The sequence below is a fragment of the Saccopteryx bilineata genome, chromosome 1, assembly GCF_036850765.1.
Source record: "Saccopteryx bilineata isolate mSacBil1 chromosome 1, mSacBil1_pri_phased_curated, whole genome shotgun sequence".
In the NCBI taxonomy this organism is placed as follows: domain Eukaryota; kingdom Metazoa; phylum Chordata; class Mammalia; order Chiroptera; family Emballonuridae; genus Saccopteryx; species Saccopteryx bilineata.
The window spans coordinates 394,211,096-394,223,681 of NC_089490.1; the positions used below are offsets into that span (position 1 = coordinate 394,211,096).

The 12,586-nt window shown below is 50.9% G+C and overlaps 2 protein-coding genes across 3 annotated transcripts in view; both read left to right on the forward strand.

Moving 5' to 3' along the window:
- The first annotated feature begins 887 nt into the window (after positions 1-887).
- LOC136319719 (olfactory receptor 10V1-like) lies at positions 888-1,823 on the forward strand. The gene has a single exon (XM_066252845.1). The coding sequence runs from the start codon at positions 888-890 to the stop codon at positions 1,821-1,823; it is 936 nt and encodes a 311-aa protein (XP_066108942.1).
- Positions 1,824-8,658: 6,835 nt separating this feature from the next.
- STX3 (syntaxin 3) overlaps positions 8,659-12,586 on the forward strand; it is a 41,459-nt gene continuing 37,531 nt past the window's right edge. For both annotated transcript variants that reach the window (XM_066251611.1, XM_066251612.1), the window contains exon 1: positions 8,659-8,929. In XM_066251611.1, coding sequence (XP_066107708.1) covers positions 8,900-8,929 — 30 coding nt within the window. In that variant the 5' untranslated portion in view covers positions 8,659-8,899. The remainder of the gene's footprint in view (positions 8,930-12,586) is intronic.

Consider the following 12,586-nt stretch of genomic DNA (forward strand, 5'->3'; position numbering starts at 1 on the left):
CAGATTCCAAACCCCAAGGTCTCTGGCTTGAGGGTGGGCTCATCCAGCTTGAGCTTTGGCTCACCAGCTTGAGCGCGGGATCACTGGTTTGAGCCCAAAGGTCGCTGGCTTGAGCCCAAGGTCGCTGGCTTGAGCAAGGGGTCACTCACTCTCCTGAAAAACCTCAGTCAAGGCTCATATGAAGAAGCAATCATTGAACAACTAAGGTGCTGAAATGAAGAATTGATGCTTCTCATCTCTCTCCCTTTCTGTCTGTCTGTCTCTCTCTCTCTCTGACTCTCTCTCTGTCTCTGTCAAGGAAAAAAAAAGAAATGCAAAAATTTTGGTATATATTACAAGGGTGAACTTTGGAAACCTTATGGTTACTAAAATAAGCCAAACACAGAAGGATAAATATTCTATGATCACACTTATGTGAGGTACCTAGTAAATTCATAGAGACACAAAGCAGGATAGAGGTTAGTAGGGTCTGGGAGAAGGAGATAATGGGGAGTTATTTAATGGGTACAGCGTTTTTTGTTGGGGATAATAAAAAGAGTTTTGGGTATAGATAGAGGTGATGGTTACACAAGATAGTGAATGTATTTAATATCACTGAACTGTGTACTTCCACATGGCTAAAATTATAAATATTATGGAATGTATATTTTAACACAATTAAAAAATATTTCAGTGGTGAACTACTTCTGGGTTATTACAGCAACAAGAACAAAAATTCTTTGTGAGTTGCTATATTTAGGTTAGAGGTAAAGATGGTTGGAGTTGAGATCAAGGAAGGGCAAGGCCAGGAGTTGAATGGGTCACCCAGGAGGAGCTCTGTGTCCTGACATTTATTTATCTTCTGGGGGCAGTGCCTGTGCCATTATCAGGTCCAATGCATGGTCTACATGGAGGATGCAAACCAAACTGGGGTGATTCACTTCCACTTCCGTCCCTTCTCCAAACTTCCCGAGGTGCAGATGCTGATTTTTGTGACCTTCCTGATTATGTATCTGATCAGCATCAGTGGCAATGTCTCCATTTCTCTAATCATCTGGGTCAGCCATTCTCTCCACACCCCCATGTACTTCTTCCTGGCTAACTTGGCAGCTCTGGAGATCCGCTACTCTTCCACCATGGCCCCTCTGACTCTGGCCAGCATCCTGTCCCGAGAGAGAACCCTCGTCTCCCTGCCTGGCTGTGGCGTCCAGATGTTCTTCTTCATCTTCCTGGGTAGCACAGACTGCGTCCTGTTGGCCGTCATGGCCTATGACCGATTTGTGGCCATCTGTCACCCTTTACGTTATACCCTCATGATGAGCTGGCAGTTGTGTGTCCAACTGGTGCCGGGGTCTCTGGTGCTGGGCTTCATCTTGGCCATGCAGTTGACTGTGCTCATCTTTCAGCTCCCTTTCTGCAGCAAAGAAATCAGCCTGTTCTATTGTGATGTCCTCCCTGTCCTGAGACTGGCCTGTGTGGACGCCGGGGTCCATGAGGCTGCTCTGTTTGTGGTCAGCGTCACCGTCCTCACTGTCCCCTTCCTGCTCATCACTCTCTCCTACGGCTTCATCGTGGCCGCCATCCTGAAGATCCGCTCTTCAGAAGGGAGACCCAGGGCCTTCTCCACCTGCTCCTCCCACCTGACTGTGGTCCTGCTGCAGTATGGCTGTGGCAGCCCCGTCTACCTGTGTCCCAGCTCCAGCTACTCCCCACGGAGGGGCCAGGTAGCAGCTGTAGTTTACACATTCATCACGCCTGTGCTGAACCCCTTGATCTACAGCCTGAGGAACAGAGAGCTTAAGGATGCTTTAAAGAGAGCAATAAGGAAGCTCCTGTTGTCCTAGACATGACGACCACCCAGGGTGTCCCTTTACAACATTGCTGGGTGGAAGCAAATGGGCATGTTCTCTGAAAAAGGAGGACACAGGGGTTAAGAGATTGTTGGTTTTATACTGTTATTTCTTCCTGGTTGTGGTATTTTTGAAATTTCATTTTTCTTTTCTGAGTGTCAGATCCCTCAACCCTAAAATGGGGATTAAAATGCCCATAAAACCTAAATTCTAGGGCAGTTATAAGGACACAAGTATACATTAAGTGAAAATACGTTGACTTTAATTTTTTTTTTTTTTTTTTTTTTGTGGCAGAGATAGAGTCAGAGAGAGGGACAGACAGGGACAGACAGACAGGAAGGGAGAGAGATGAGAAACATCAATTCTTCGTTGCGGTTCCTTAGTTGCTCATTGATTGATTTCTCATATGTGCCTTGACCGGGGGGCTACAGCAGAGCAAGTGACCCCTTGCTCGAGCCAGCGACCTTGTGCTCAAGCTGGTGAGCTTGGCTGAAACCAGATGAGCCCGCGCTCAAGCTGGCAACCTCGAGGTCTCGAACCTGGGTTCTCCGCTTCCCAGTCTGGTGCTCTATCCACTGCGCTACTGCCTGGTCAGGCTTGTTTTGTTTTTAGTGAGAGAAGGGGAGGCAGAGACAGACTCCCGCATGTGACGCTACAGGGATCCACCCAGCAAGCCTACTAGGGGGCGATGCTCTGCTCATCTGGGGCATTGCTCCATTGCAGCTAGAGTCTTTTTTTTTTTTTTTTTTTTTAGCACCTGAAGCAGAGGCCATGGAGCCATCCTCAGAGCCTGGGGCCAACTCACTCCAATTGAGCCATGGCTACAGAGGGGAGGAGAAGAGACAGACAGAGATAGAGGGAGAGAGGGAGAGGGAGAGAGAGAAGTGAGAGGGGTAGGGGTAGAGAAGCAGATGGACGCTTCTCCTGTGTGCCCTGACCAGAAATCGAACCCAGGACATCCACACGCCAGGCCGATGCTCTTCCAGCCAGGGCCTTGTTGTGACTTTTAAAGCAAGGTATAGCAGTGAATGTCATTGTTACTGTCTGAACATCACATGTAAAGTCTGTGTCCTACTTTGGACTTCTCTCCAGATGTCATTCTCAGGTTCTCAGCAGGCCCAAACACTGCACATCTGGGGAGGGGCAGGGCCACAAATAAATACAGATCAAACCAGGAACATTCCGAGCACCGTCTCTTGATTCCCATGGTGTAAATGCTGAGTTTGTGTCTTTTTTTTTTTTTTTTTTTTTTTTTTTTACAGAGACAGAGAGTGAGTCAGAGAGAGGGATAGACAGGAACAGACAGACAGGAACGAAGAGAGATGAGAACCATCAATCATTAGTTTTTCATTGCACGTTGAAACACCTTAGTTGTTCATTGATTGCTTTCTCATATGTGCCTTGACCGCAGGCCTTCAGCAGACTGAGTAACCCCTTGCTGGAGCCAGCGACCTTGGGTCCAAGCTGGTGGGTTTTTGCTCAAACCAGATGAGCTCGCGCTCAAGCTGGCGACCTTGGGGTCTCGAACCTGGATCCTCCACATCCCAGTCCAACGCTCTATCCACTGCGCCATCGCCTGGCCAGGCGAGTTTGTGTCTTTTTGAATTATCTGTCTTTTATCCTCAATTCTCTTCCAGAGAAAGGTGACGGGGAAAGCACTGGAGTTTAAAGTTTTGGTAGTTTCTCTTTTCTTAACTTAATACCAGAGCTAACCCGTCTCCATCTCCATCTCTGTCTCTGTATTAGTCCGCCTCTAAGTTGTTTGCCCCATGCCTGCTCATTGTCCTTTCCATTCTCTGTCCCCTTCCCTCATTCTCTCTAACACACACACAGACACTCACACATCTCATATTCTCTCCTTCTATCCATCCCAATCTGAATATGTTTGTCCTTCCCACATTCATATATCGAAATCCTAATGCCCAGTGTGATGTTATTAGGAGCTAGGGCCTTTAGAAGTTGCTCAGGTCGTGGGAGAAAGGCTCCTGTAAAACAGACCCTTTGGAGCTCCCGACCCCTTCTGCCACGGAAGGACACAACAAAAAGTCTGCGATCCATAAGAGGGCCTTGACCCACCCGTGCTGGCTCCCTGATCTCGACTTCCAACCTGCAGGACTGTAAGAAATAAATTTCTGTTGTTTATGAGTCAGCCCGTCTGTGGTTTATGCTAGAGCAGTCTAGATAGACTAAGACCCTAGCTACACATCTATAATATGGAAAATCTTCTTGTTAATCGAGGCTCTCTGTGTAGGACAGAGGTAATGTTGGTTCAAGTCTGGATTAAGGTAGAGCAAAGCTGCTTCTGTGAAGACATATACTGACTGTGTACAGTGAGGCGGGGAAAGAACTCGTGCCCAGGCTCTAAGTAGGAGCATCATTGACTACTTCAAGATGACTATTTGTTTCCAGGTAGTGGCATCAGATGCTGATAGCTTACTCTCTTTCTGCAGGGTAGAGGAAGCTCATTCATTTTTTTTACCCACTGGTTATCCAGTGGTTCATTCATTCCACACCATTCAACCATTTAGTGAACTCTCCTATGTATTACTCACCTGTGGTAGGTAGTGCAGAAAATGGAAAAGTAAGGAAGAAGCAGCTCCTACCTCGAAGGAAGTTAAAAGTCTAGTGAGATTTCAGAACACAAACTATGATTATACCGAGGGCCAAGTGACACAGTGCGTGAGCTTCCAGAGGGCCAGTCAGGAGAAGCAAGGCAGGTCTGATGAGGGAGCTGGCCTTTGAGCTGCACCGTGACGGGTCTCCACGTGTCTGGGTGTGCACAGAGGAGCAGGAGGGGCATTTCTGAAGGAGGGCACTGTGAGCACACAGGAGCAGGGCACCCACTCTCTCTGCTGTTTCCCTGTCTGGAAAAACACCAAAAGTGTGCCATAAAATGTCCCTTTTATTTTTTCTGAAAATGTATCATAGACTCACCAGGCAGCAACTGTGACCAGAACTCATATGGTATAGAACTGAAATGTTACTGTCTTCTTTTGAAAGACATGAACCCCAAAGGATCTTGTTTGGTTCACTCATGACACTTGTTGTCCCCCCCCCACTGCTCCCCCCCCCCCAGTTCTACCACAATATGCTACTGGGTGGGTGTTATCTGTAGGACACCTGTAGTGTCCAAAGTAGGTCTTCAGGGGAAATGGATGTTAAACGGTCAAACAAGTGTGACAAACCCTGCGCTGATCAAATTGAAACGCGTGCTTTCTTCAGTGCCTGCAACACGCAAACATTCAGTAGGGACTCCCTAAGAGAAGGGCTGCATCGTGCTGTGTTTTCCAAACACTTACTCTTTGGAGTATCTCATGAAATGTTTTATCCTGTTAAACCTACTTGGAAATGCTGCACTGGCTGATGTTGAATCCCAAGAGGGTTATTTCATTATTGAAATGCTCTGGACACTTGACAGCTTTCCACGCTCTTTGAGAAAACAGTGTCGTTACCCTGGTGAGGAGGCTTCTTTTCAAGTAATTAAATAAGAGAATTAATGATTACCATAGAGTAACCCATTTATATTCCCTGAATCCCATGAGATGGGTATTATTATTAGCTCTGCTAACAGATAAGGAAACTGATACACAGGGACATTAAATAACTTGTTCAAGGTCACACAGCCAGTAGAGGCAGAGCTGAGATTTGACTGCGGCATTTTAGTTTCTCAAAACTATGACCTCGCTCAGCATGCTATCCTATGAGAGCTTGGGGGAAAAAATCACTTCATTTTCCTGTACTTCATTTAATTCATAGTAAGATGGTGACAAGGATGTTTGCTCTAACTGCCTCCTTAACTTATTGTGAGATCTTGGAGAAGGAAAACTCTAAAAATACAGTGAAAGATTCAGCATGGTTATTCAAGTGTCCAGATGGAGAAATATAATAGATAGCTTATCTTTCAAATTGCAAAATGTTGAAAGCCATACTTATGTAACCGACTTTCCCCTGTGCTCCATGTATTCATCCCATTTCTGTGGACAGGTGTCTCCAAGGGGCCATGAGAAACAGTCCAGAAGCAACAGCTGCTTCTGTGCCTGAGGCCCCCAGCAAGTCTCCCACTTCCCTACTAAGTGCTTTAGGGTTTCCAGGATTGAGGGGTTTGTATCAGAATAAAAACAAATTTACCTGGCGAAAAAGATTTGTGTTGTTAAATCATAGGCATTGGTATATGGCATGTGGAGATTCATGTTAAGAAAACATTAAAACAACATGATATAAAACGTCTTTATTTAAAAAAACCCCATTATTTTAGACAATCAATTTAGTGACACAGAGTTCATCCTTGAAGACATGTGGAGCTACAATTGCATTTGGTTTTAAAAGCCAGGATCCAGAAAGGATCTAAGAAGAGGACAGGAACGCGCGCGCGCGCGCGTGTGTGTGCGTGCGTGTGTGTGTGTGTTTGTTAGTAGCCAACTATTTGTGATTTGTTCTCCAAGTATTCGCAGTGCATCTCTTTCATGGTCGCCCTGGAAGGTGAGTGATAGACTATTGGTCCTTGCTCTCAAGCAGCCCATGGTCGCCCTGGAAGGTGAGTGATAGACTATTGGTCCTTGCTCTCAAGCAGCCCATGGTCGCCCAGGGAGACAGATGGATAAGCAGCTAGGAACAAGAGAGCACGAAGTGTGCTTAAACAGAGATCTGCACAGTACTGTTGGAGGTGAGTGGGCAGAGAGGGCAAGGAGACCACCAGGGCGAACTGGAGAAGTCTTCGGTCTTGACGGGGGAGTTGGGGTCTCCCAGACATGAAAAGGAGAGCGGGCATGCAGGCAGAGGTGGGTTGTGAATCTGGGCACATGAGGTTCAGAGAAGAGGCGGGTGTTTGGTGAGGCTGGTTTGGTGGGTTGTGTGTCAGGGTGTGACAGTATGTGAGATTAGGCAGATTGGGCAAGGGTTTGAATGCTATTCTAAGAAGATTCTGGACTCCCTACTCTTTGTAATAAGAAGCCAACTGATGAGTTTTAATCAGAAGAAATATAATTAAGCTGTTTTTTGTTTTTTGTTTTTAATTTTTTCTTTCTGAAGCTGGAAACGGGGAGAGACAATCAGACAGACTCCCGCATGTGCCCGACCGGGATCCACCCGGCATGCCCACCAGGGGAGACGCTCTGCCCACCAGGGGGCGATGCTCTGCCCCTCCGGGGCGTCGCTCTGCCGCGACCAGAGCCACTCTAGCGCCTGGGGCAGAGGCCAAGGAGCCATCCCCAGCGCCTGGGCCATCTTTGCTCCAATGGAGCCCTGGCTGCGGGAGGGGGAGAGACAGAGAGGAAGGAAGGGGTGGGGGTGGAGAAGCAAATGGGCGCTTCTCCTATGTGCCCTGGCCAGGAATCGAACCCGGGTCACCCGCAAGCCAGGCCGACGCTCTACCGCTGAGCCAACTGGCCAGGGCCTAATTAAGCTGTTTTATAAGAACAATCAGTTACATTTCAGCCTTATGCTTAGAGCTGGGTCCACATTAAGTGAGAAAAGACAGGCTGTTGCCCGCTCAGAGTTTACAGATGGGGCAGGAGGCAGACCTGTGTCCAAGTAATTGGTTTGGCGGAGGCTATGATGGAGAAGTTCAGGATGCCATAGAGGCAGCTCAAGGGACACTTACAATAGTCCAGGAAGGTGAAGCATTTCCTCTGAGGCCTGGAAAAATGGGTCAGAGATGTCCAAGTCAGGTATGGGGAGGAGAGAGCTCTGCAAAGGTGAAATAGCGTAACTCTGGTGTATGACCACCAGGGGGCGCAGAAGCCTTCTTGTACCACAGGTGGTAAACTCCGCCTAGCTAACGCCTGCGGTAGAAGGAAGTGTTCTGGACTAAAAAGGGAGGATTAGGGCTGAGAATGGCCTAGTTCTAACAGCCCGGCCGCGCGCGGACTGTTACGGATGAGATCGCAGAAGAGGGCAAAGGTCTGTTAGACTTACGAAAAATATTACAGCCCTCTAACCTGAATGCATAGAGCAGACTCTTTTCTTGTCTTGAGAAAAGAATCTTCGTACTGTCACCCTTTTATGGAGAGCCGCTCTCTGCTGGGCATATCATTTGTTCCCAATAAAGAGGACAAATAGGAAAGAAAGAAGAGAGGGTGGGTGTGGGGTGGGGGGAGGAGAGGGCGGGCAGCGCGAAGAACCCGCCCCCTTTTCAGATAGTACAACCCACCTGGGCATCTCTACACCACGTAGGAAGGGAGAACGGCTTAAGCTCTCCAATACAAATATCTTTACTTACAACCTTGCTCTATGCTTAACCGGTTCGTCATTCCTCCCCTGTCACACAGGCTCGTCGCCAAACTGTGGAAGTGGATATTATCTCTGACTTATAGATACGGAAGCAATCCCCCTGAGAAACGGTGATTTCCCCAAAGGTATACAAATCATTAGTGGCAGGTGTTGTAACTTTTCTCTAGGACCACCCTCTATCAGCTGTGCAAATTCCGTTATTCGAATGCCCTTTCCCCAGATGAGATTAGTTGGTCTCGCTCCCACCCATTATAGCACAAATCACGTTATGTTAGAGTTCTTCGTCTACAGTACTTTATCCTGGCCTCGCAATAATGCCTGAGTCAGTTCAGGACTGGATCCTAGCACAGAGCCCGACACGGGTAGCGAACGGCTGTCGAGTGGAAAGGATGGAATTGAGGTCAAACAGACCCACTTGCTCTTCCTCGGCTCTGCGGCGGGTTCTCCCAGCGCTCGGTCTCCTCCCCGGCTTCCGCCGCTCGGTGGAGGGACCAGAAGCTAGGGCCCGCGGAGCGAGCAGCGGGGGTGGCGGGGCGGCGGCGGGGCTCGGCCCCTTTAAGGAGGAGCGCGGGGCGCGGCCCAGGTAATGGGCGGGCCCGCGGGCGGATCAGCGCTGCGCGCGGGCGCTGGCCCGGGAGCCGGATTTGGAGCGCGCGGCGCCGGCGGGGCCGGAGGGGGCGGCGCGGCGGAGCCTCCCGTGGTCTCGGACACTCCTCCCAGCCGGCCGCCGCCGCCGCCGCCCGCCTCCGCCTCCAGCTCCCTGGCCGGAGCCGGGCCGGGTCGCCACTTCCGGCAGCTCACCTGGGACGCGCTCACCTGCCTCCGGGCGCCTGGGCAGCAGGATGAAGGACCGGCTGGAGCAGCTGAAGGCCGTGAGTCCGGCCGTCCCCGGGATAGGGCGGGCTGGGGGCTTCGGGGGGTGGAGCTGCGCGGGAGAAGGGCTTCCCTCCCCTCCCCACATCCAGGCTGGAGGGGGCCCTGGCGCGAGGCCTGCCCGCCGCACGCCCCAGCCGCATCCCGCGCCCGGTCCGCACCCTCCCCAGCCCTCCCCACCGGGGTCATGTGCCGGTGATTCAGCGCCGGACTGCGATTTCCCCGGATCCCTCCAGCCTCCACTCCCTCCTCCACCCCCAGGCTGGACAGCGGCAGTCCGGAGCTGGGACCCGCGGGGGAGCTTGGGCCTAGAGGAGCTAGCTCTCCGTGAGGTCCGGGATCACCTCACCACCTGCCCGCTGCTTCCTGGCAGTGCGCCAGGGACTGGCCTCCCCCTACCCCCCTTGTTTCCCTCCCGGGGGTCGCTGGGTCCGGCTGTCCCCTTCCCCCGGCAGCAGCTCAGGGCTCCTGGGTGACCTCCCGATCAGTGAACTGGTTACGTGCACGGATGGGTCTAGCTCCTTGTCATACGGCGGCCTATAATTATTAATACCCCAGCTTCCTCGTTACAGCTGTGGTTGGGGCACATACTCTGAAGGCAGCCACCCTCCAGCCCTGCCGCACAAAGGCTGTAAAACCTTAGGCTACTTACTCTTTGGAGCCTCTGTTTCCTTATCTGTCAAATGGGAGTGATCATGCCTTAGAGATTTGTTATGAGATTGAATGATATAATGAGACTTAATAGAGAGAAGTGTTAAAGCATAGGTTTTTCAGTCAGATATTCACTGACTCATTCAACACATAATTACTGAGTGCAGTCTAGGGGCAGGCCCAGTGCCAAGTCCTGGGCACAGGCTCTGCCTTAATGGAATTTAAAATCTAGCCTTTGACCCAAGGTAGTCCGTTTACTTGGAACCTTGTATTTTTTTTTTTTTTTTTTCTGAAGCTGGAAACGGGGAGAGACACTCAGACTCCCGCATGCGCCCGACTGGGATCCACCCGGCACACCCACCAGGGGCGATGCTCTGCCCACCAGGGGGCGATGCTCTGCCCCTCCGGGGCGTTGCTCTGTTGCGACCAGAGCCACTCCAGCGCCTGGGGCAGAGGCCAAGGAGCCATCCCCAGCGCCCGGGCCATCTTTGCTCCAATGGAGCCTTGGCTGCGGGAGGGGAAGAGAGAGACAGAGAGGAAGGAGAGGGGGAGGGGTGGAGAAGCAAATGGGCGCTTCTCCTGTGTGCCCTGGCTGGGATTCGAACCCGGGACCTCTGCACACCAGGCCAATGACGCTCTACCACTGAGCCAACCGGCCAGGGCCTACTTGGAACCTTGTTAGATGTGCAGAAGTACTAGCTATCTGTTAACCTCTGAGCTGAAGTTTTGGCATCTGTAAAATGGGTGGTTGTGAGGACTAACCCCAGGAGAGCACGCAGTGCCCTCTGTGTGGTGCATGGCACATAGGGGAATAATAAATGGTACACGTAATGATACTAATTTATAAAGCTCTCTGGAAAAATATAGACGTTGTGCAAGTATGAGGTACTAGTAGGATGATGTCACCAGTGTTTTTCTTTCTCCTCCCTTGTCTTGGGTGAGACCTTCATGACATTTCACCTGCTCTCTGTAGGAGGGCAGCAGAGGCGGTAGGTCAATGAGGAAGTGAGAGAAGGGAAGGGACAGTTGCGGGAGTGAGCCTCCCTGCCTCCTACCTGCTCTCTGTCATCCGAGCTTCACAAAGGTAATAGTGGGGCAGAATGCATTGCCGCTATTTTTGTAGGCGCAGAGACTAGAGCTAAGGCTGAGTGGGAGGGCTGACGCAAGCCCCAGACGGAGCTGGTGACCCATCCACAGCGCTCTTTCTCTGAAGCACGCTGGCTGGGGAGAGGCTTCTCGTGTCAGCACACACAGCCATCATAAAATAACATACAGAGAGCATTGGCGGCTCCCTTCCCTTAGTTAGGGATCCGGTTCCAGAGAAAGATGCCCTATGGCCTCTTTCAATCGCCTGCTGTCAGCAAACAGCAAAGAGCCTTCATCGAGCTTTGAAGTCCAAGTATAAACTCAGTTTGCCAGGTCCCTTTGCTTCCCCCAAGCTTCCATATTACTACTCCCTGAAGCCTGGAGCTCACACGGTTTCCTCCCTTTGCCTCTTGGGGAGGTGGTGGAAGCAACTGTGGCTGGTGCAGTTATTATGGGAGCGCAGTGCTGAAATGACAGGTGCTCTAATGTTTTGGGTGGGACTGGGCTGCAGGTTCCAAGGGTCCCACTGTGGCCCTGCCACTGAGTTCCTCTGTGTCACTTGCCTTCTCTGCTTTTCTGTTCCTCCTTTGTAAAAGAAAGAGTTTGGTTGATCTCAGAAGCCCCTTTGGCAAGATGAATGGTTTCCATGAAGACTTGTTAAGGTTTGTATAAATTCTGGTTTCTAGTCCAGTTCCTCTCTCCCCCTCCCCCAGGAGAGAGACAGCTCTCACTGCGACAAGATAATCATCTTCTCTCTGATGATTTCTTTTATCAGGGACAGACATGTGTTCATCGGCACGCAGCCAGTTTCACACTGAGCGGTCTGTGCAATCTCTTTCTGAGGTGTCTTTCTAAACCCTGGGGGAGGCGAGGTGATACCGTCTCCAGATAGCTGGAGGACCGTCATGTGCAGATTCGGGTTGCTCTGTGTAGGCGCAGGGGGGAAGATGTGAAGCTGCTGGGTGGAAATTAAGATTCCGCACGAAAGCACTTTTAGTGGCCATAGCTGCCCAAGGATCAGCTAGGCTGGCTGGAGCACGGGAGGGAGGAGGCAAGAAACTTGTTGGAACATTGAATGTTGTAGGGCTTTGAGCATCTTTGAGGGAGGGGAGGCAAGTCAGGAGGTTTAAAGCCTCCATCCACCCCGAGGAAGTGTGGTTGTGTCACACGGTTTGTTGTGAGCTTGTGCTAAGCGCCGTCAGGCTCTGGCGTCTGGAGGACTGAGGGCTCGGAGTTGCACCTGTAGAAGAGATCGTCCTACCTTTCCCTCGAGTCATGGAGAGGGTGAGATGAGAGCATCTGGGCTAACCACCCTCTGCAGTGGATGTGAGTGCCTCAAACCTGACCCGCCGAAAACAGCATCCACACTGAAGGGCACGCCCTCCTGCGGCCATGGTCACAAGAGCTGACTGATCTCTCGTCCTATTCCTCCTGGTGGGCTTTCCCAGCAGTCAGCTTCTTCAGTGACAAGGACAGGCTCTCCAGGAATGCACAGTGCCTCCACCTGGCCTATCTCACAAGGCGGGACCCGCTGATTTCTCACTAGCTGACCTTTGGATCTGCTGAGTCCAGACCATTCCTTTCTAGAAACCTCTTGCCTGGCCCTGTTTTCATTCAGCAAACATTGACTAAGCACCCACTATGTCCCAGGTCCTGGGGATAGTGCTGGGGTGTAATGGTGATGAACACATTTTCTAGGTCTTAGGGGGTTCCTTGTCAGATAGGGAGACACACACACAAGGAACAGATACAGTGATATCATCTTTGTGATAAACAACTGCAGGAATTCCCTGCTGGCTGGCCTCTGGGAGACATCACAGGGCATTAGGGAGTGGGGGGCGCTTCCCAGAAGATGTGATGCTTGAGCTTAAGCTCCGCTTCAATTCCTGGTTTAAATCAAGTCTGATGTCTTCAGAGGC

Excerpts from the sequence above, each read along its gene's own strand:
- LOC136319719 (XM_066252845.1), top strand. The coding sequence starts at position 888 with ATGGAGGATGCAAACCAAACTGGGGTGATTCACTTCCACTTCCGTCCC.